Genomic DNA, 24,146 nt, shown 5'->3' with positions numbered 1-24,146 from the left:
CCCAATGTTTGGTATACTCAGTGTATATTTATATTCCGGATTCTGATATTGCTCGTTCTAATATTTCTTAATTCCTTTCTTAATCTGTGTGTATTATTTTGCATTGTTAGATATTACTGCACTGTTGGAGCTAGGAACTTAAGCATTTCGCTATACCCGCAATAACATCTGCAAAATATTTGTACTCGACCAATAGAAAATTATTTGGTTTATTTGGAAGCTAAGCTCGAACTATAGAAATCTGGAGCGTATGCAGCCATTATGCAGAATTGCATTGAACACCTTAGTGTAGGTTAGCATCTGCTCTCTGGTAGGGATGAGTTAGGTTGTGTCCCAAAGCACCCAATTATTTACATAGTGCACTACTTTTGACCAGAGCTTTATGGGTCCTGGTTAAATATAGTCCACTATATAGGGAATAAGGTTCTATTTGGGATGCAGCCTTAGAGGGCACTCTTGGCTAAGCTGCATGCATCCCATCAGGATGATTAAAATGGCCAGGATGATGACATGGCCAAGCCAGCATGCTAATTGAATTGAATATGTCAGTGGAGTGAGGGACTTGACTGTGAATAGACAGATAGAGGCATAGTGGATATCAAGATGCAAGTGGAGGGAAGGGAGACGTTCATCAACACACACACACACTTACTGTACACTTACATACATACACACACATATACAGTACGTACACACACACACACACACACACACACACACACACACACACACACACACACACACACACACACACACACACACACACACACACACATACATACATACATACATACATACATACATACATACATATACATACACACACACACACAACATAACATTTGGTTGTAAAGGTGTGTTTAAACTCAAATTATCTCACACACACACATGCAACGCTACATATGTTTATACAGCAGTTTGATCAATGAAGAAACATAGAAAGACTGAGAATATATGCCTTCACTTAGTAATAGCCTACAGTGTATTACTGAGCATACAGGCAAATCTACACAAATGCATGACTTTTGGACAGTCATTAATAGCACAATGCTGGCCACTGTCCAAAGTTTAATGACCTTTGTTAGACAATTATAAGAATGGTTAAGAGTTATATAACAACCATTGACACTGATTTATAGTTGCATTTTGCCCCAAGATCTGACCTGCTTATACGTACGTAAAATGTGTTTGTCTCTCTCATGCAGGGTGACTAGTCACTCTCTGGCCCCATACACACTCAGGCTGTACAACTGATGTACATCACATTTGACACAATGGTTGTGATACAACACATTTTTTATAGCTTTTTAGTTAATACAACATTGAAGTAACAAGACAATATACTGATATTTATGAGATAAAAAAGGTTTGGCTGCATAACATTTTGAAAGAAACCCAGCTACTGTATATCACAAACATTGTGTCGAATATATTGTACATCAGTTTTGTACATAGCCTCTCACAGGGATCATGTTTCAAGAGAAACAAAATGGACACAACACCTACAGTGAGGGAAAAAAAGTATTTGATCCCCTGCTGATTTTGTACATTTGCCCACTGACAAAAAATGATCAGTCTATAATTTTAATAGTAGGTTTATTTGAACAGTGAGAGACAGAATAACAACAAAAAAATCCAGAAAAACACGTCAAAAATGTTATAAAATGATTTGCATTTTAATGAGGGAAATACATATTTGACCCCTCTGCAAAACATGACTTAGTACTTGGTGGCAAAACCCTGGTTGGCAATCACAGAGGTCAGACATTTCTAGTAGTTGGCCAGCAGGTTTGCACACATCTCAGGAGGGATTTTGTCCCACTCCTCTTTGCAGATCTTCTCCAAGTCATTAAGGTTTCGAGGCTGACGTTTGGCAACTCAAACCTTCAGCTCCCTCCACAGATTTTCTATGGGATTAAGGTCTGGAGACTGGCTTGGCCACTCCAGGACCTTAAATGTGTTTCTTCTTGAGCCACTCCTTTGTTGCCTTGGCTGTGTGTTTTGCCATTGTCATGCTGGAATACCCATCCACGACCCATTTTCAATGCCCTGGCTGAGGGAAGGAGGTTCTCACCCAAGATTTGACGGTACATGGCCCTGTCCATCGTCCCTTTGATGCGGTGAAGTTGTCCTCTCCCCATAGCAGAAAAACACCCCCAAAGCATAATGTTTCCACCTCCATGTTTGACGGTGGGGATGGTGTTCTTGGGGTCATAGGCAGCATTCCTCCTCCTCCAAACATGGCAAGTTGAGTTGATGCCAAAGAGCTCCATTTTGGTCTCATCTGACCACAACACTTTCACCCAGTTGTCCTCTGAATCATTCAGATGTTCATTGGCCAACTTCAGACGGGCATGTATATGTACTTTCTTGAGCAGGGGGACCTTGCGGGCGCTGCAGGATTTCAGTCCTTCACAGCGTAGTGTGTTACCAATTGGTGACTATGGTCCCAGCTGCCTTGAGATCATTGACAAGATCCTCCCGTGTCGTTCTGGGATGATTCCTCACCGTTCTCATGATCATTGCAACTCCACGAGGTGAGATCTTGCATGGAGCCCCAGGCCGAGGGAGATTGACAGTTCTTTTGTGTTTCTTCCATTTGCGAATAATCGCACCAACTGTTGTCACCTTCTCACCAAGCTGCTTGGTAATGGTCTTGTAGCCCATTCCAGCCTTGTGTTAGTCTACAATATTGTCCCTGACATCCTTGGAGAGCTCTTTGGTCTTGGCCATGGTGGAGAGTTTGGAATCTGATTGATTGCTTCTGTGGACAGGTGTCTTTTATACAAGTAACAAGCTGAGATTAGGAGCACTCCCTTTAAGAGTGTGCTCCTAATCTCAGCTCGTTACCTGTATAAAAGACACCTGGGAGCCAGAAATCTTTCTGATTGAGAGGGGGTCAAATACTTATGTCCCTCATTAAAATGCAAATCAATTTATAACATTTTTGACATGCGTTTTTCTGGATTTTTTTGTTGTTATTCTGTCTCTCACTGTTCAAATAAACCTACCATTAAAGTTATAGACTGATAATTTCTGGGCAAACGTACAAAATCAGCAGGGCATCAAATACTTTTTTCCCTCACTGTAAGTGTCAACAGTATGACTGTATCAACCCGAAGAGTGGTGTATCAATACACCCAGTCACTATAAAGATACAGGCGTCCTTCCTAACTAAGTTGCCGGAGTGTCACGTCCTGACCAGTAAAGGGGTTATTTGTTATTTTAGTTTGGTCAGGACGTAGCAGGGGGTGTTTGTTTTATGTGGTTTGGGGTTTGTTGGGATATGAGTTATGTAGAGGGGTGTTTATTTAGAGTGTCCCGGGGTTTATGGGTTATGTTCTAGGTTAGTGTATTTCTATGTTAGATCTAGGGTGTTTAGTTCTATGTTTAGTTAATTGGGATTGGCCTTCAATTGGAGGCAGCTGTTTCTCGTTGCCTCTGATTGAAGTTCCTATGTATAGGGGTGTGTTTGTAATGGGAAGTGTGGGAAGTTGTTTTTGCACTGCTGTGTGTGTAGCCTGCATTACTGTTCATTCGTTCGTTTTCTTGTTTTGTTATTAAGTGTTCTAATAAACGTTATAATGAGCACTCAACCCGCTGCGCCTTGGTCCACTATATACGACAGCCGTTACAGAACTTCCCACCACAAATGGACCAAGCAGGTAAGGAGCAACAGAGGAATTATGTGGACTATCTGGAAACTTAACCATGGGAGGAGATCCTGGACGGGGCTGGACCATGGCACCAGGCTGGTGAATATCGTCGCCCACCGGAGGAGATAGAGGCAGCCAAGGCAGAGCGGCACCGGTATGAGGCTCTATAAGCGCTGATTGGGAAGCACGAGAGGCACCCCCAAGAAATGTTTTGGGGGGGCACACGGGTAGTTTGGCTGGGCCAAGGGTGAGCCCTAAGCCAACTCCCCGTGCTTATTATGGGGAGCAGAGGATCAGAAGAGCACCATGCTATGCGGAAGTGCACACGATCTCGCCCATACGTGCGTCAGCCCAGTCCAGCTCGTCCTGCTCCTGCTCCTCGTACTAGCCCTGTGGTGCATGTCCTTAGTCTGGCGCGTCCTAAGCCAGCCCCACGCATCAGGCCTTCCGACAACAGTGCCTCGTCCAGAGTGTCCGGCGACAGTGCCTCGTCCAGAGTGTCCGGCGACAGTGCCTCGTCCAGAGTGTCCGGCGACAGTGCCTCGTCCAGAGTGTCCGGCGACAGTGCCTCGTCCAGAGTGTCCGGCGACAGTGCCTCGTCCAGAGTGTCCGGTGACAGTGCCTCGTCCAGAGTGTCCGGCGACAGTGCCTCGTCCAGAGTGTCCGGCGACAGTGCCCCGTCCAGAGCTTCCGGCGACAGTGCCCCGTAGAGAGACGGCCCACAGTCCGGAACCGAGAGAGACGGCCCACAGTCCGGAACCGAGAGAGACGGCCCACAGTCCGGAACCGAGAGAGACGGCCCACAGTCCGGAACCGAGTGAGACGGCCCACAGTCCGGAACCGAGTGAGACGGCCCACAGTCCGGAACCGAGTGAGACGGCCCACAGTCCGGAACCGAGTGAGACGGCCCACAGTCCGGAACCGAGAGAGACGGCCTACAGTCCGGAGCTCCCAGAGTCGCCCTACAACCCGGAGCTCCCAGAGTCGCCCTACAGTCCGGAGCTCCCAGAGTCGCCCTTCAGCCCGAGGTCTACAGCGAAGCGCTTCAGCCCAAGGTCTACAGCGACGCGCTTCAGCCCGAGGTATTCAGCAGGGGTGGTTAGGTGGGGGACTAAGGCCAGAGCCTGAGCCACCTCCACAGTAGGAGGATTGGGGAGGGGGGGTGTAGCACGGGAACCGTCGGTGACGGTAGCCACCCTATCTTCCCTCCCTTTAGTTTGGGGGTTTATTTTTGTGGATATTTTTTGTAAGGAGCATCCGGGGTCTGCACCTTTGGGGGGGTTACTGTCACATCCTGATCAGTAAAGGGGTTATTTGTTATTGTAGTTTGGTCAGGACGTGGCAGGGAGTGTTTGTTTTATGTGGTTCAGGGTTTGTTGGGATATGTGTTATGTAGAGGGGTGTTCGTTTAGAGTGTTCCGGGGTTTATGGGTTATGTTCTAGGTTAGTGTATTTCTATGTTAGATCTAGGGTGTTTAGTTCTATGTTTAGTTAATTGGGATTGGCCTTCAATTGGAGGCAGCTGTTTCTCGTTGCCTCTGATTGAAGGTCCTATGTATAGGGGTGTGTTTGTAATGGGAAGTGTGGGAAGTTGTTTTTGCACTGCTGTGTGTGTAGCCTGCATTGCTGTTCGTTCGTTCGTTTTCTTGTTTTGTTATTAAGTGTTCTAATAAATGTTATAATGAGCACTCAACCCGCTGCGCCTTGGTCCACTATATACGACAGCCGTTACACGGAGAGGGAGGAAACCGCAAAGGGATTTCACAAATGTAAATGTAAATGAGGCCAATGGTGACTTTAAAACAGTTACAGAGTTTAATGGCTGTGATAGGAGAAAACTGACGATGAATCAACAACATTGTAGTTATTCCACAATACTAACCTAACATGGAAACATTACCTTAAATGTAAATCGTCCTACAACTCTGATCTTCTGTGCTACTGATTGAATTGAGCCATATTGTAATGAATCATAGAAGCCCACAACCTGTGTACTTAAAATCTAGGGAAATCTAAGGTTATTTACTGTTTTCCGGTTTGCTTGAGGGGTTCTGGTTGTATGATTAGCACATTTTTTCCACATGGGTTTAACAATATTGGAAACTCCCTTCGCTTTCACAAGTCAGGTGCTTTTCAATATATGAAGGAGAGTGTGTAAGTGCACACTTCTGGAAAGGCCCTGCAAAAGACTAGCGTCCTGTTCAGGGCAGTGGTGTACTTGTATGTCAAGTTGCCTCATGTTACAGAAACAGTAGATAGGCTCCTGCCCTTATTGACCGTTCTGGCTCCGACAATGCTATTTATACGCCTGGAAAATGATTGAGGATCCGGAACGCAGCCAAAATATCCTCTCCCCAGAAGCTTCAAGTGTGTACCTGAAACTAATTAGCACCAAACATGGTCAGCCCTTGAGAACAATGCAGGTAGGGGAGTGGATCAGACAACCAGTCAATATCTGGTGTGACCACGATTTACCTCATGCAGCGTGACACATCTCCTTTGCATAGAGTTGATCATGATGTTGATTGTGTCCTTTGGAATGATGTCCCACAACTCTTCAATAGCTGTGCGAAATTGCTGGATATTGACGGGAACTGGAACATGCTATCTTTGTGCTTTCAAATTCCCATCGATAAAATGCAATTTTGTTTGTTGTCTGTAGCTTATGCCTGCCCATACCAAAACCCCACCGCTAACATGGGCCACTCTGGTAACAACCTTGACATCAGCAAACCGCTTCGCCCACACGATTCCATACACACAGTCTGCCATCTGCCCAGTAGGAACCGGGATTCATCCAAGAAGAGCGCACTTCTCCAGAGTGCCAGTGGCCATCGAAGGTGAGCATTTTGCCCACTGAAGTCAGGTACGATGCCAAAGTGAAGTCAGGTCAAGACCCTGGTGAGGACGATGAGCACTTAGATGAGCTTCCCAGAGACGGTTTCTGATAGCTTGTGCAGAAATTCTTTGTGTTGTGCAAACCCAGTTTGAAATTAACATTCAATTCTCGGGCAACAGCTCTGGTGGACATTCCTGCAGTCAGCATGCCAATTGAACACTCCCTCAAAACTTGAGGGTTCTGTGGCATTATGTTGTGTGACAAAACTGTTAATTTTACAGTGACCTTTTATTGTCCCCAACACAAGGTGCACCTGTGTAACGATTATGCTGTTTAATCAGCTTCTTGATATGCAACACATGTTAAGTGGATGGATTATCTTGGCAAAGAGAAATGCTCACGAACACGGAAGTAAAGAAATTTGTGCACAACATTTGAGAGAAATAAGTTTTATGTGCAAATAGGATCTTTTATTTCAGCTCATGAAACATGGGACCAACACGTTACATGTTGCGCTTATATTTTTGTTCATTGGAGATCTACTCAGAGTTTTCTTCAACTAACCAACTTCAGTTAGCTTCACATTCCAGCTCAGGCTTCATTTGTTCCGCTACGGTGGATATTGCTTGTCCGCCTGCCACTAACTCTGGCGGGCTTGTAACTGCGCATGCTGTTCGTACATGGCTAGTTGAATGACAAACCCTTCATTGAGACAATGCTAAAACATCAATCCATAGGTGAGTCAGTGCCACCTTTTCATTTGTGCCAAAATCAAAATGAAAGAAAAGTTATTTTTCAAATTCAGAAAGCTATAGTGTGAAATAGGCTTTTTGAAGTGATGTCTTTATTATTTATCGTTAATGCTGACTTTGTTGTGCTTTGGTGTGCTTATCAATCCCACTCCTGTTGATAAAATAATTGTATTAAGTCGTACAAAAGTGTGTGAAGTTTAAAATGCATTATGTCATTACTAAATTTGTAATGTGATATATTTTAACATAAAAAGAATGTAAAACACAAATAAAATGTTGACTCTGTCGTCTTTCTCAAATGAAGGTGATGATGATGCAATCTTTGCAAGAGGGATGGAATCGGATTTCATTGGTCCTCAACTCGTGGCTCAGCAGTAACAGTGCGTGGGTAAAATCACTGGCGAAGCCAATCCCGAATAAAATCCATATAACAACCTGTCTGTTGTGATAATTGCTTTGTAACCTGTTAGTTCATATGCCTTGACAGCGTGATCTGTAGGCCTAACTCCCGCCAGGCCAGCTAGATAACATTAGCTTATGACATTTATCTACATGTTGAACTTCCTTCCTATCAGGCCAGGGTCGCAATGTATGAATTTATGATTGGATCAGAATCACTATTATAATCATTGGCCAGTACGGAGAATTAAGTAAAACTGCAAGTCCAAATCCCTATCTCCATCCATGGCTAATTTAGGAAAGGACGGTTTTAGCTACCTAGCTAGCCACTGGAGGCCAACAACACAACAAGATGCAACAATTCAAGTGTTTTTCTGTCAATAATGATGTTTGGCTTGTGATGTGATTGGTCTGAAGCTAAATTCAAACTGCCTTCCATTAACACCTTATTATAGATGACTAGGAGCATTCACAGCTGAGCTCGCATAGTTTAGCTCAAAGCTGTGTCGTGTCTGTGACTATCATTAAATGTGAAGACATATTTTATCAAATCAATTTTCTATGTGTAATTATTAATACGTGATTAAACTAATCATGTAAACTTTAATTAACTAGGAAGTCGGGGCACCACAGGAAAATGTTTAACGATTCTCTATTTCCCGAATCGACTCTTTTTCATATCTTATTGATTAGTCTTCTATTAATCTATCATTATTACCTCATCAGTTCTCATTACTGAACATCGCAAACCCTTGAATATCTGCACAAACCCTAGCGAAAATGATGAATCAGCAATATACAACTTGGCTTAATTATTTATTTACTAACTAAATAAATCACAGAAATATATAACAAACAAACAGTAGATCTTGGTTACTAACACAATGCATTGATAAGTCCCTAGTGGGCTAAACCGGTATGACGGCTTGGTAGACAATGGAAAAGGGTGGAGACTGGAAAAGAGTGGGAGAGACAAACTGGATTCACTACACACAGTTGATAATTATATTCATTAAAATGCTAATCCTTTGCATATGAACGGCCCCTCATTCGAGAATAATTGCAATGTATACATTTACGCCTGTATTTCGTTGTTGTCATCTCTGTTGTAATCAAAGGTCCGTCTGCTAGAGAGTCAGTTCATCAGAAAGTCTCGGGTTAACTTCCCCAGAAGTCACAATGTCTTTCGTAGTTGTCACTTTCTCAGCGGCTCTGGATAGTGTCTGTTGTAATGGATATGTCAGGCATACAGATGGTTGTGCATAGATAGATGGTTCCGCGGTTGTCGGTATTCTCGTACTAGATTTACATAATTTCCAGCTGCAGACTAGTAATTATATGTCCAGGATTTTCTCTTATTCTGTAGTGATCGATAGTCTCAGAGTTTAACCATTTCCAGCTGTGTAGCCAACACTACAGCTGTATGGTCTCCGTGGCCTATAGAGTTCATATTTACAGCTCCATATTCTCTGGTCTTATGGTCTATAGTTCTCTGTTCTCTGACTTAATGTACATTTAGTAGGAAGTGTATTTTATACACTTCTGATAAAAGGGCGGTCCATGACGTCGACGTAATGTCTATGCTCACGTGGGCGTGGCCATTGATTTGATTAACTTTATATGAAATCCATATTTTCTCATTTAGAAGGTTACCATCACATTACATCTTTTCACAAATAGTTTAATGTTTAATCACATACGTTTCACAATATTTAGATGGAAACCTGACAGCTGGGAAATGTACACTTCAAGAGATACAGTTATGTGTGTTTCCTGTCCTTCATGAGATCACCAAATGAAACACACTTGACATGTCCCTTAAGTGTCCACAGATTACTCCCACATTCTCAAAAATATAAATATTGTTTAATTATTACAACTTCTTATGTCCAAGGGTTTCACTGTGTTCCACAGTTTACATTCCAACCTCAAACACTACAGAGCATAGAGGCAGCGTATTTTATGACCGACCATAAAACAGCCGACTTCCCGCTCTCCCCCTCTACGAGAGAGAGCACGCTGTAGAGCGGACCCACTGTTACCTGATCCTTCAGATCGTCACAGGAGAGTTTTGACAGCTGATTGGCTATTATTTTATATTTGTTTCTAACAAGGGAGGCCAAATGCTCGCTGGCTTCCCTTGCATTTAATGGTATGGGCGGGAAGAATGTCATACTCTTTCTGACCAGAAAGCATCAGATTGATACGCTACACATACTGACACACAGGGCTACTGTTTAGTTTGCTTGGATGCTTTCTAGGGTGGGATACATTCAGCCTCTTGCGAACTGAAGGACAGTTATGAAACACATGAAAGATAAATTGTATTTTTTAGGGGGGTTTTGTACATTCTTTGGAGAAGCCTGGCTTCCCTTAGCAGCCATGAATACACGTCAAATTTCATTCAGGGTAAGTGGAGTTAGCCTGCCCCAGAGCAGGGTAGGTCTGAAGGATTCGTTGCCCTAGAATTTTACCTGGCTAAAAGGTTTGCCACTTTTGTATGACCGGTTATCCCGAGTTGAACTCAGAGTTGACCAAAGTTACCTCACTACCTCCTCAAACCTGTTTCGTAGGATACCCATTGCTCAATAATCCAACTAAGTGACCCAACTGGCTGCGTCAAAATAACCCAATGTGTGTTCTGTCCAATATTTACCCAAACTGGGTTGTTTTTAACACAGTATTTTTTGAGTGAACCAGAGAGAGATCGAGAGAGAAAGTGGGAGCAAAGAAAGAGAGACCGAGAGAGCTCACTGCTCCTCCAGCCAGGCCCTAGAAGACGATAGCATTGGCGCTAATGAGAGACACAAAGGCCCCTGTGCGCACCTGTGAAACAGAGACCCCTCCATTCATGAACATAATTATAAATTAATTTGCATTTTCTCTCTCGCCATCTCTCTCTCTCTCTCCCTCTCACTGCTAATACTCATTCGTAATGTCCGGGCCTGAGCCAACTCCCCGTGCTTATTATGGGGAGCGACGGATCAAGCAAGCACCTTGTTATGCGGAGATACGCACTGTATGCACCATACGCACGCACAGGCCGGTGCGGTCAATAAGGGCTCCGCAGCGTTGCCGGGCGAGAGTTGGCCGGCAGCCAGGGAGATGTGCGCCGGCGCAGCGCATCTGGCCACCAGTGCATCTCCTCGGTCCGGTTTACCCTGTTCCTGCTCCCTGCACTAGCCCTGAGGTGCGTGTTACTAGTCTGGCGCCTCCAAAGCCAGCCCCACGCACCAGGCCTCTAATGCGCCTGCCCAGTCCAGTACGTCCTGTTCCTGCTCCCTGCACTAGCCCTGATCGGCCTCCTAAGCCAGCCATGCCAGTCGCCTGCCCAGTCCAGTACGTCCTGTTCCTGCTCCCTGCACTAGCCCTGAGGTGCGTGTTACTATTCTGGCACCTCCAAAGCCAGCCCCACGCATCAGGCCTCTAGTGCACCTGCCCAGTCAGTACGTCCTGTTCCTGCTCCTCGCACTAGCCCTGAGGTGCGTGTTACTAGTCTGGCGCCTCCAAAGCCAGCCCCACGCACCAGGCCTCCAGTGCGCCTGCCCAGTCCAGGACGTCCTGTTCCTGCTCCCCGCACTCACCCTCCAGTGGGCCTCCATAACCCGGTACAGCCAGTGCCTGCTGTGAGCACTCGACCATTAGTACGTCCTGTACCTGCTCCCCGCACTCACCCTCCAGTGCGCCTCCATAACCCGGTACAGCCAGTGCCTGCTGTGAGCACTCGGCCTCCAGCGACGCTCCTCAGCCCTGAGCCTCCAGCGACGCTCCTCAACCCTGAGCCTCCAGCGACGCTCCTCAGCCCTGAGCCTCCAGCGACGCTCCTCAGCCCTGAGCCTCCAGCGACGCTCCTCAGACCTGAGCCTCCAGCGACGCTCCTCAGCCCTGAGTCTCCAGCGACGCTCCTCAGCCCTGAGTCTCCAGCGACGCTCCTCAGCCCCTGAGCCTCCAGCGACGCTCCTCAGCCCTGAGCCTCCAGCGACGCTCCTCAGCCCTGAGCCTCCAGCGACGCTCCTCAACCCTGAGCCTCCAGCGACGCTCCTCAGCCCTGAGCCTCCAGCGACGCTCCTCAGCCCTGAGCCTCCAGCGACGCTCCTCAGACCTGAGCCTCCAGCGACGCTCCTCAGCCCTGAGTCTCCAGCGACGCTCCTCAGCCCTGAGTCTCCAGCGACGCTCCTCAGCCCTGAGCCTCCAGCGACGCTCCTCAGCCCTGAGCCTCCAGCGACGCTCCTCAGCCCTGAGCCTCCAGCGATGCTCCTCAGCCCTGAGCCTCCAGCGACGCTCCTCAGCCGAGTCTCCAGCGACGCTCCTCAGGCCTGAGTCTCCAGCGACGCTCCCCAGCCAGGAGTCTCCAGCGACGCTCCCCAGCCCGGAGTCTCCAGCGACGCTCCCCAGCCCGGAGTCTCCAGGGACGCTCCTCAGCCTAGAGTCTTCTGAACGGGAGCTACGCCCAGAGCCAGAGCCACCTCCGTAGTGGGAGGATTGGGAGGGGGGGTGTAGCACAGGTACCGTTGTTGACGGTGGCCACCCTCCCTTCCCTCCCTTTAAGTTTGGGTTTGTCTTTGTGGGGTTTTTGTTTTTGAGGTGCATTCGGGGTCTGCACCTTTGTGGGGGGGGGTACTGTCACATCCTGACCAGTAAAAGGGGTTATTTGTCATTGTAGTTTGGTCAGGGCGTGGCAGGGAGTGTTTGTTTTGTGTGTTTCGGTGTTTTTGGTTTAGGTTCTATGTTTTCTATTTCTATGTTTATATCTAGTTTTCTATTTCTATGTTGGGTTTTTGGCAATGACCTCCAATTAGAGCCAGCTGGTTGTCGTTGTCTCTAATTGGAGGCCATATTTAGTTGTGTTTGTTTCACTTGTGTTTTGTGGATGGTTATTTTCTGTATAGTCTGTGTGCCTTATGGAACTGGTTTTTCCATCGTACGTTTATTTTGTTTAAGTGTTTTCATCAAATAAATTAAGTATGAGCACTTTACCCGCTGCGCCTTAGTCCAATCCTTACGACGTCTATGACAGACAGTCCATCATTACTTTATGACATGAAGGTCAGTCAATGCGGAACATTTCAAGAACTTTGAAAGTTTCTTCAAGTGCAGCCTCAAAAACCATCAAGCGTTATGATGAAACTGGGTCTCATGAGGACCACCACAGGAAAGGAAGACCCAGAGTTACCTCTACTGCAGAGGATAAGTTCATTAGAGTTAACAGCACTTCAGATTGCAGCCCCAAAAAATGCTTCACAGAGTTCAAGTACCAGACACATCTCAACATCAACTGTTCAGAGGTGACTGCATGAATCAGGCCTTCATGGTCGAATTGCTGCCAAGAAACTACTACTAAAGGACACCAATAAGAAGAAGAGACTTGCTTGGGCCAAGAAACACGAACAACGAACATTAGACCGGTGTAAATCTGTCATTGGGTCTGATGAGACCAAATTGGAGATTTTTGGTTCCAACTGCTGTGTCTTTGTGAGACGCAAAGTAGGTGAATGGATGATCTCCGCATGTGTTGTTCCCACCATGAAGCATGGAGGAGGATGTGTGATGGTGTGGGAGTGCTTAACCAGCATAGCTACCACAGCATTCTGCAGCAATTCGCCATCCCATCTGGATTGCACTTAGTGGGACTATCATTTGTTTTTCAACAGGACAATGACCAAAACACACCTCCAGGCTGTTTAAGGGCTATTTGACCAAGAAGGAGAGTGATGAAGTGCTGCATCAAATGACCTGGCCTCCACAATCACCTGACCTCAACCCAATTGAGATGGTTTGCGATGAGTTGGACCGCAGTGTGAAGAAAAAGCAGCCAACAAGTGCTCAGCATCTGTGGGAAATCCTTCAAGACTGTTGGAAAAGCGTTCCTCATGAAGCTGGTTGATAGAATGCCAAGAGTGTGCAAAGCTGTCATTAAGGCAAAGGGTGTCAACTTTGAAGAATCTGAAAAATATTTAGAATTGTTTAAGACTTTTTTGGTTACTACATGTCTTCACTATTATTCTACAATGTAGAAAATAGTACAAATAAAGAAAAACCCTTGTATGAATAGGTGTGTCTAAACTTTTGACTGGCATTTTGAAAGTATTCAAACCAGTTTACTTTTTCCACATTTTGTTACGTTAAAGCCTTATTCTAAAATTGATTCAATTGTTTTTTTCTTCATCAAGCTACATGCATTGCCCCATAATGTCAAAGCAAAAACATATTTTTAGACATTTTTGATCATTTATAAATAAAAAACCTCTTAAATATCACATTTACAGTGCATAGGTATTCAACCGCTTTACTCAGTACTTTGTTGAAGCATCTTTGGCAGTGATTACAGCCATGAGTCATCCTTGGGTATGACGCTACATGCTTGGCAAACCTGTATTTGGGGAGTTTCTCCAATTCTTCTCTGCAGATCCTCTCAAGCTCTGTCAGGTTGGATGGGGGAGCGTTGCTGCACAGCTATTTTCAGGTCTCTCCAGAGATGTTCGATCTGATTCAAGTCCGGGCTCTGGCTGGGCCACTCAGAGACATATCCCAAAGACACTCCTGCATTGTCTTGGCTGTGTGCTTTGTCCTGTTGGAAGGTGAACTTTTGCCCCAGTCTGAGGTCCTGAGCACTCTGGAGCAGGTTTCATCAAGGATCTATCTGTACTTTGCTCCATTCATCTTTGCTTCAATCGGGACTAGTCTCGAAGTCCTTGCCGCTGAAAAACATCCCCATAGCATGATGCTGCCACCACCATGCTTCACCGTAGGAATGGTGCCAGGTTTCCTCCAGCCGTAAAGCTTGGCATTCAGGCCAAATAGTTCAATATTGGTTTCATCAGACCAGAGAATCTTGTTTCTCATGGTCTGAGAGTCTTTAGGTGCCTTTTGGCAAACTCCAAGCGAGCTGTGATGTGCCTTTTATTGAGGAGTGGCTTCCGTCTGGCCACTCTACCATAAAGGTCTGATTGGGGGAGTGCTGCAGAAATGGTTGTCCTTCTGTAAGGTTCTCCCATCTCCACAGAGGAACTCTAGAGCTCTGTCAGAGTGACCATCACGTTCTTGGTCACCTCACTGACCAAGGCCCTTCTCCCCCATTTGCTCAGATTGGCCAGCCAGCCAGCTCTTGGAAGAGTCTTGGTATTTCCAAACTTCTTCCATTTAAGAGTGATGGAGGCCACTGTGTTCTTGGGGACCTTCAATGCTGCAGAAATGTTTTGGTACACTTCCCCAGATCTGTGCCTCGACACAATCCTGTCTCGGTGCTCTACGCTCAATTCCTTCGACCTCATGACTTGGTTTTTGCTCTGACATGCACTGTCAACTGTGGGACCTTATGTAGACAGGTGTGTGCCTTTCCAAACCATGTACAATCAATTTAATTAACTACAGGTGGACTCCAGTCATGTTGTTGAACATCTCAAGGATGATCAATGGAAAGAGGATGCACCTGAGCTCAGTTTCGAGTCTCATAACAAAGGGGCTAAACATCAAATCAAATAAATTCAAATTTTATTTGTCACATGCCGAATACAACAGTGGTAGACCTTACAGTAAAATGCTTACTTACAAGCCCTTAACCAACAATGCAGTTCTAAGAAAAATAAGTGTTAAGTACAATTTTTAAATAAAAGTAACAAGTAATTAAAGAACAGCAGTAAAATAACAATAGCGAGGCTATATACAGGGGGTACCGGTACAGAGTCAATGTGCGGGGGCACCGGTTAGTCCAGGTAATTTAGGTCATATGTACATGTAGGTAGAGTTAAAGTGACTATACATAGATAATAAACAGAGAGTAGCAGCAGCGTAAAAGAAGGTGGGCAATGCAAATAGTCTGAGTAGCCATTTGATTAGATGTTCATGAGTCTTATGGCTTGGGGGTACAAGCTGTTAAGAATCCTTTTGGACCTAGACTTGTCACTCTGGTACCGCTTATCAAATACTTGTGTAAATAAGGTATTTCTGATTTAAAAAATATATATTTAACAAAACTTTCTAAAAACCTGTTTTCAATTTGTCATTATGGGGTATTGTGTGTAGATTACTGAGGAAAATTTAGATTTTATCCATTTTAGAATAAGGCTGTAACGTAACAAATGTGGGAAATTTCAAGGGGTCTGAATCCTTTCCAAAGGCCCTGTGTATGCACCTTATACAGTACACCACACTGACAATGAAGACACTGATGACAACTACCGTATACATAACTTCCTTTAGTCATATTTATTTCCTGTTGTAATCCTACACAACCACACACACACATATCCTGAGACATCATTCATTGCCTTTCACTAAGTCACAGTATCTTTATCCGCCCCCCTCGTGGGAGACACCTGTCAAGTCCTCCTCCTCCTCCTCCTGAGTTTCCCTCTCACTCATCACAGTTTCCTGCGGCTGTTGTTGTTCTGTCTCTCTCTCTCTCTCTCTCTCACTCTCTCCCCCAAACACACAGAATATTTTTTCTCTCTCCTTCTCTATAATATAATAATATATCTCACACACAAACACATTCATAATCTATATTTTTCCCTCGCTCCCTCATTCTTTCTCTCTCTCCCTGCCTTTCCCTCTCTTTACACACACATACACAGAACCACATACAGAATCTCTCCCCCTCTCTCTCTCCCTCTTTCCTCCCTCATTCAGGAAAATAAACATACTGTAGCTGTGATTGAATTGGGCTGTATCTCATTCAGGGATGGTGGGAGGAAATGAGGGAGGGAGCGAGTGATGGTGCCCACCACGGTGCGGGTGGGTGATGAATGGGGAACTGCCAGGCAACTGTCAAGGGTGTCTGGCAGGGTGTACCCACAGCACGTAGTATAGCACATCACACACACAGAGGAGAGGAGAGGAGAGGAGAGGAGAGGAGAGAACGAGAGAGAGGAGAGGAGAGGAGAGGAGAGGAGAGGAGAGGAGAGGAGAGGAGAGGAGAGGAGAGGAGAGGAGAGGAGAGGAGAGGAGAACCTTATCATCCTAGGAGACACACACACAGCCACAATGCTATTCCATCGCCAGGCTCCCTTCATTGAGATTACCATGCTTAGGGATATAGAACAAGACAATGAATCTTAGACTGTCATTCAATTTCCTAAGGATGGGGTTGGGTTTGGGGTCACACACACAACAGAGCACACACACTGGAGAGGAGATTCTGGGAGGGTGTACCCACAGGCACACACACAGTGAGGTGAGGTGAATTCTGTAAAGGTATCAGAAGGTTTCAATATCTCACCCACTCTCACTAGTGGAGAGAATTTTACTGCTGCTGTAAAGCACGAAGCAACAACAAAGTCAATTAGGAAACGCAAGTCAGTAGGTGCCAAACTATTGCCTCTCGCTGCTGCTCTAACGGCCCTCCCTCTCAGCGGTCAGGTCGAGAAACAGAACGAGAGAAGGAGGGGGGAGAGGGAGAGAGAGACCCTTGGGGATTTAAAATAAATATTTCCTAGGTTACAAGGTCAAACTCCCACGGCAGCGAGGGGGGGGTGTTACGGTGGCGGTGCTGACATGCTGACTCAATCAGTGGCCAGTCGATTCAGAAGCCAGCCCTCAGCCCTGGGAACCGAACTGTAGCTATATGGCTCCTATTACAGGCTGGTCACTAGAAACACACATCAATTTTCGATATTTGAAAAGGTTCTGAGGACTTCGATTTATGCCGTCCTTGGCGCTCACCATAAAAACAAAGACATTATGGCATAGCACTGGGCTCAAACTCACAGAGCCAGACGATGCTGCATAAACCAGTTCACAATTGTCTAGCAAGCAGGGAGAGCACTTGATGATACTATGATACTATGTATTTTTTATTTAATTTTATGCTTTCCCCAAACCATAGCCATAACCTTAACCACTCGGAATTAATACCTAAACTTAACCCTTTGAGTTGTTTCTGTTTTAACCCTGTAACCACGCAGATTGAACCCTGTAACCACGCAGAACCCCGTTCACACTCAAGTTGTACAACTGATGTACAACACATTTGACCAAATGGTTGTGATACAACGAAGATCTTCTCTGCACAAAACTAGTTACACAAGCATTGTGAAGTTCCAATAGTTCTGTAAATATTTTTGTGCAGACAAACTCTCCATTGTATCACGGAAATATCTGTTGTATCACAACCTTTGTGTCAAATGAGTTGTAGATCAGTTGTAAAACTTGAGTGTGTACAGGGCCATAGACCTGAGATCACACCTGGTCTGAAAAAAACACAACAGTAGAATTGGTGTAGATGCTAAAACACAGCATAGGTTTTGATCTTAGTATGCTACTGTAATCCTGACACTAACAAGGTCATTATGAAATATTTATTGTAGACAATAAACCACGGCATCAGCATAGACTTTCAAATTGAGATGGTAAGTGTGAAAGTGTTATTAATAAACAAACAGTACATAGACACACACAAAAACAGACATTTGACACACAGAAATTCCACTCATAAACCCTCCGCCACAGTTTCTTTGCAGTAGAAAAAAAAACTCCTACAAAGTGGTACTAAAGACCAGAATTTCCCGATAGTGATTAAACTTAAGCTAGCTAGCTAACCAACAATTGTAATGATGTATTTGAGAGACACCAACTGCTTATTGTGCAAATGTATTTATGCTTTCAATAAATATTTGGGGGAGAAATATAGTTTACATGTTGTCAACAATCCTTTGATTCTAAACCAACCCTGCCTGTTTTGCTCCACGGTTGAGCACACATCGCTTTAGTTGCTAAACAACCTACCCATGAGTGAGTGAGCGAGCAAGCGTGTGTGTGCGAGCATTTGTGTGTGTGTGTGTTTGACTGAATGAGAAGGTTTTTTTCACACAGAAAGTTTCACGTCACCCTTCACCTCTCAGCACCAGTTCTGTCCCGCTCGATCAACACACACACACACACACACACACACACACACACACACACACACACACACACACACACACACACACATTCCTTTGCTGGGTTAATGTTACCAGCAAAAATATTGTAATCAGATTACAGATACTTTTGAAAAACTAGATGATTACTTTGAGGATTACTTTTAAATTCAGAAAGGATGTTTTCGAAGAAAAAAAATATTTGACACTTCTCTGTTTTCTCAATTACATTCAAATCAGCATTGAAAAAGGGCGCAAGTTTGTTCCACCTGAGCGAGTCTGACCACAAGTCAGAGACCGCTATGATGACAAACCAAATGTGTTTGATGGATCGCGAGAAAAGAGCAGGAATAGGCTTTTGTAGGCTACAGTCAAAGCTATGTCTTCCAATGGTGCGACTGCTGTCGGCATTCAAAGATTATCCAACTTGAATAAACGCTTGGAGGTAAGGATGACAGCAGAGTGTTGTCTACGGCCATACGGATATCACTTATTATTGATATCTACATAGCGCATTGATGTGAATCACTGCTGCTCTCTCATTTAGCTATTTGTGCCTCACGGTTTGTGGTTGTTGTGAATTGATGTTCACAAAACGAAATGTGTATTTGAACCTAATAATGGTTGAATTCAAGAAGTTGAACCTGCCTATCATTCATTGTTTTTGAAACCAGTGGACAGCCAGTGAAACATGTGCTCTTGCAACAGCTGCATAGTGCGGGTCCAAGCCTATGGAATAAATGTGGGGCTTGAATTGCTCCATCAAAATCATGCTGATAAAAAAAAAAAAAAAACACAGGCCTAATGGACATGCTCAAGCTTGCACCATTTTGGGATTTTTATATATATATATATATATATATATATATATATATATATATATAAAGACAGTTAAAGTCCGAAGTTTACATACACCTTAGCCAAATACATTTAAACTCAGTTTTTCACAATTCCTGACATTTAATCCTAGTAAAGATTCACTGTATTAGGTCAGTTAGGATCACCACTTTATTTTAAGAATGTGAAATGTCAGAATAATAGTAGAGAGAATTATTTATTTCAGCTTTTATTTCTTTCATCACATTCCCAGTGGGTCAGAAGTTTACATACACTAAATTAGAATTTGGTAGCATCGCCTTTAAATTGTTTAACTTGGGTCAAACATTTCGGGTAGCCTTTGACAAGCTTCCCACAATAAGTTGGGTTCATTTTGACCCATTCCTCCTGACAGAGCTGGTGAAACTGAGTCAGGTTTGTAGGCTTCTTTGCTCGCACACGCTTTTTTAGTTCTACCCACAAATGTTCTATAGGATTGAGGTCAGGGCTTTGTGATGGCCACTCCAATACCTTGACTTTGTTGTCCTTAAGCCATTTTGCCATTTTTCCAGTAATCTTCCAACCAGGATTTCTGGAAAACCTGGGAAATTTACTAGAATATTGAAATATTGAATATTGAAACACTAATTGTAAATGGCATTATGCTGGCTTGCAAAGTGATAATTCCTATTGGAATCTAGCCTGCATTAGGCTATCCAACAGTTGAGATTTGTATTCACCCGCAACCTGCATTCACAATGGCTGTGTAGCATAACATTGAATCAATCAATCACTCAATGTACATGCCAAAACACATGCCAAAACACAACATGCTGGAAAAAATGTTAATTTGTTATCATTGTGTCTTTAAAAAAAATGTTGCTGTGACTTCTCATTTAGTTTCGAGTCAGTGCCACATTAACATTTTAAGTAATAATAACTTTTCATTGACTTTGAGTACAACTTACTAGATGTATTTGAGTAAAACATGCTTTGGGGTTTACAGTGATGCCCTCAACATCCATCATCTGCCTGTCAAAACCAGGGATGGAGGGAGTACTGGAGGAGAGGATGAGACAGCATGAGATAGACAGAAAAAGAAGATGAAAGTCAAAAGAAAAAATGTACAAATCAACTGAAAATACTGATAAGACAGAAAACGAATCTTTAGTTGTGATGGAGATATCCCTTGATAATTATCAAACAAATATGAGCATGTAGGCCAATGTTTTTGTTTTGTTATCTCATCATTATCGAACCACAATAAGCTCCACATGGATGAAAGCAGCATGCCAAAAGTATCCTGCCAAAATCATCCAAAAATAGTGTGGCTATTACTGCATCCTCATCACAGTGATTCCTGGCCTATTGGTGGGAGGCTGGGAGCTGTCTTTCAGCACCACACACACACACACACACACACACACACACTATTATCATGACTTATGTGTCGGGTTTACAAACACCTGTGTTCATGGAGCACTTCAGGTGGTGCCCAATTCCCCCCACCCCCAATCCTAGCCTTAACCATTAGTGGGAGAAATGCAAAATTGACCGAAGATCAGTGTCTAGGAGCAACTCGACCCCACACCGTGTTTGTTTGTCTGTTTGTTTTCACTGACTGGTTTATGAATACTGACCGCATGGCTGCCATTCGCTTGGAGCGTCGGCTTTCTATAGATTGATTTCAGAACCATGGACAGCTCTCATCCGCGTCCATAGTGGCGGATTTTAAAGAATCAAATAGAAAATATTAAAAAATGATTTACTGAACCTATAAAAGCACAGAAAATCTCACACCAAAAACCCTGAATGCAGAATAAACGATATTTTCCAAGCAGGCTACTCGTGAATGTTGCATATGATTACCGAATAGAGATGGCAAGGGCACACTGAAACATAGGCCTCTTTTATAATGGCTCATGATAAACCTGTCGGTGAAGTGTAAAACAAAACTACAGGGTCGGAGCTTCCTCCAGGCCACATGGTCATATTTGAGGTAAAAATGATGTGATAAAAAGAGAGCAGCTGTCGTAATTCTGTGTCAACGTCATTGTCGAGTTTACGACTGAAAAAATACTGCCCTAGGCTACAGCAGGCGAATAACGAGCAAACAGTGCCAAATGCGACGTGGGGAAGGCCATTCCAGCGGATTAGGCATGGAAGCCTCCGGTTCCCTAATAACGTTATTGAAATGTACTCAATGTGGAGTGGAGTGGCCATGGCGGAACACCTGGCACCGAGTGGCCACTACACAGCATGCGCATCAGACTACTGAAAAAAGACCATCACCGGTGCGGGATGATGCATGAATAGGAAAATAGTAGCAGCTACTGTAGTCTTTGCCATATACTAGCCTAGCACTAAAAGAAAATATCATAATTTACAGAAAGAATTAACATGTAAAGCTGGCTGATATTTGCTTGGAAATAATAGCCTACTTCTGGTGATATTGTGAAGCCTGTGGAAGGAAAGTTATGACACGTCAAGGCCTGGCCCTTTCTCCATTCCACAACCGATTTAAAACTCCTCAATTGGGGGGAAAGCAACCAAAGACACACACATGCAAGACCTTAGAGTACAAGGCCATATGCTTCTCATCCTGCTTGAACCTTCTGATAAGAGAGCAGAGGATCTCCTTGAATCTGCCATCCGTTACCATGACGATTGACGACTGTATGGGACCAAATTGCATCTATTTAGCCAAAATCAACAGATTGGGGCACGATCCCCGTCAGCCTACCTTGCATTCATCCATGCATGTTCTCACTGAATATGCATCCGTTTCATATTTCTGAGTCATAACCTCAAATTCCTCATATTTCTCCAGGGCGTGTTGGTCGTAGCGCTGGTACGCCTGGACGCACAGGCTGCACCTCGCCACATCGCCACCAATAAGCACGTCAAGACTGCAGTTCAAATTGTCCGGACTTTTAGACCCGTAAAACAAATCCAAAAGAGAATAAGAATTACAAAAGGAAAGGTACAAATCACTTATATTTACTGTCCGGGTCCGTTCTTTTTCCAAAAGGTCCTTGCACAAATGATCGGCGTCATCAAAAGTAAAGCCGTTTTTAGATAAACTATCGTGGTGGCAAGTTTCAAGTCGCCACAAAGGTTTGGTAGAATTCCCTATAAAAATAGCATATTCTTTTTCTCTGAGGCTACTGTGTGCTAAATGGAGGCTGGATGATGGTATGGGGTTTGTAGACGGGTAAACTCCCATGTCCGTCAATGCAAACTTATCACGGGTCCTTGTCAATTTCGCCTCGGCGCAGAACCATAAGTGATCAGAGAGCAGAATGGTTAGAAACAAGAGCGAAGCCAAGGACAGTCGCCATCTCTGGGCCCTCTCTGAGTCGGTGAATGGCTTTTCGTTCTCGCGGGGTTCTAGCCAGATTTTGAAGCCGTCTTCTTGCTGCAGACACGTCCAAGCACCCCAGGTCATATTTTGGGAACGTGCTTCTTCACCGGCCGACTCCACCGTGGGGGTTTCTCTGCCGCAACATTCATTGACTTGGGGTCTAATTTGCGTTTTTCACCTCTTAAATGTTGGGTCGTAGGTAGTGCTGCTGGTTTACCACCGCGATTATCTGTAATTCATATTCAATTAATGTGTTGGAGGAGATGAAGCCTTGATTTGATGGGGCCGCGTTCTCCATGGCTCTCCGATGAAGATGCTAGTTTTCTGTAGCAACATGTCTCGCTCCTCTCCTCTAGCCTGCGCTCAGCACTGGTCCTTTGCGTAGACCCGTTTTACGGCAACCTGCATTTACGTTCGACTTGAATCCGCCGGTCGTGGCTCTCGGATGAGGGCTGGGTTCTATGTCAGCCCAGTGATTTTCGCTTCCGTGTCTGCTAGGCGGTAAAATGCCTGAGAAGTTGTATTTTGATGTCCACTGTCATCTTGGTCCTGGGTTAGTTGCCGCCATCATGTTCTTCTTGGAACACTTTTTTTGTATCGTGCGCGACATCTTTAGAGCTGCGACCGTTCCATTCTGACGCACCTGGAGGGTCTGTTTTCAGAAGGTGCAGCATCAGTTGCCATCCAGCTACTCTGAAAGCTAAAACATAGTATAGCAAATAGTGTGGACTCGAGAGACAGGAGAGTCTGCTCAACAAGTAGCCTAACGGATGACAAAATTGAATATGAAATATTTAGCATCAGTCACAAAACGCAGCCATAGCGTTCGGGTGATAGCTGTCCATGATCCTGAAACCCGGGAATGATTTCATTTCTGTAAGGGTTCTTCTCCCACTAGTGGAGTTGAATACAAAAAAAATACACTTAGTCTGATCTGACCCATAGGGGTTGATGTGTGTTCTGTATGTATAGCATGCATGCATTATTTTAGAATTATTACTGAATTATGGCCATGTGAATACTTCCATCAAGGTCAAAAGAAAGAAAAATACAAACACTCCTTTCATTTGCTTTGTCTGACATGTTCATCAGGTGCATGTCATTATACAATCATTATAACATTTATATAACAACAATATAACATTTAATCATGGCACAATCAATCATTCAGGGTGACATGGGTTCAGGATTGTATCCAAGGCCACTGATCATGTATTGTGTGGTTTGTTTGGCTGTGGACCTTGTTTTTTGTTTGTTTCTCTTTTATCCCACAGGCTTATCTTGCAACAGTCCTTCAAAGACAAAACAAGTAGTATAGCCTATACACTGCAATAAAAGCAAAGATACATTTGAAACACACCATTTAAAAACAAAACAAAAACATGTCTTTCTCATTTAAATAGTTAAATAACTGACGATCCAGAGTGGTATAGATTGCATAAAACTGGTGAATAGCTAGATGAG

General features: G+C 44.3%; 1 protein-coding gene across 1 annotated transcript in view; it reads right to left on the bottom strand.

Annotated features, from left to right (window-relative positions):
• Window positions 1-23,457, bottom strand: part of LOC106574339 (transmembrane protein FAM155A) — a 70,090-nt gene extending 46,633 nt beyond the window's left edge. The window contains exon 1 of the mRNA XM_014150201.2: window positions 22,062-23,457. Coding sequence (XP_014005676.1) covers window positions 22,062-22,766 — 705 coding nt within the window. The 5' untranslated portion in view covers window positions 22,767-23,457. The remainder of the gene's footprint in view (window positions 1-22,061) is intronic.
• Window positions 23,458-24,146: the final 689 nt, after the last annotated feature.

This window comes from Salmo salar, chromosome ssa16, assembly GCF_905237065.1.
Source record: "Salmo salar chromosome ssa16, Ssal_v3.1, whole genome shotgun sequence".
NCBI lineage: Eukaryota > Metazoa > Chordata > Actinopteri > Salmoniformes > Salmonidae > Salmo > Salmo salar.
Note: the sequence above shows the minus strand (reverse complement) of the source record. Positions and strands in the feature narration are given on the sequence as shown.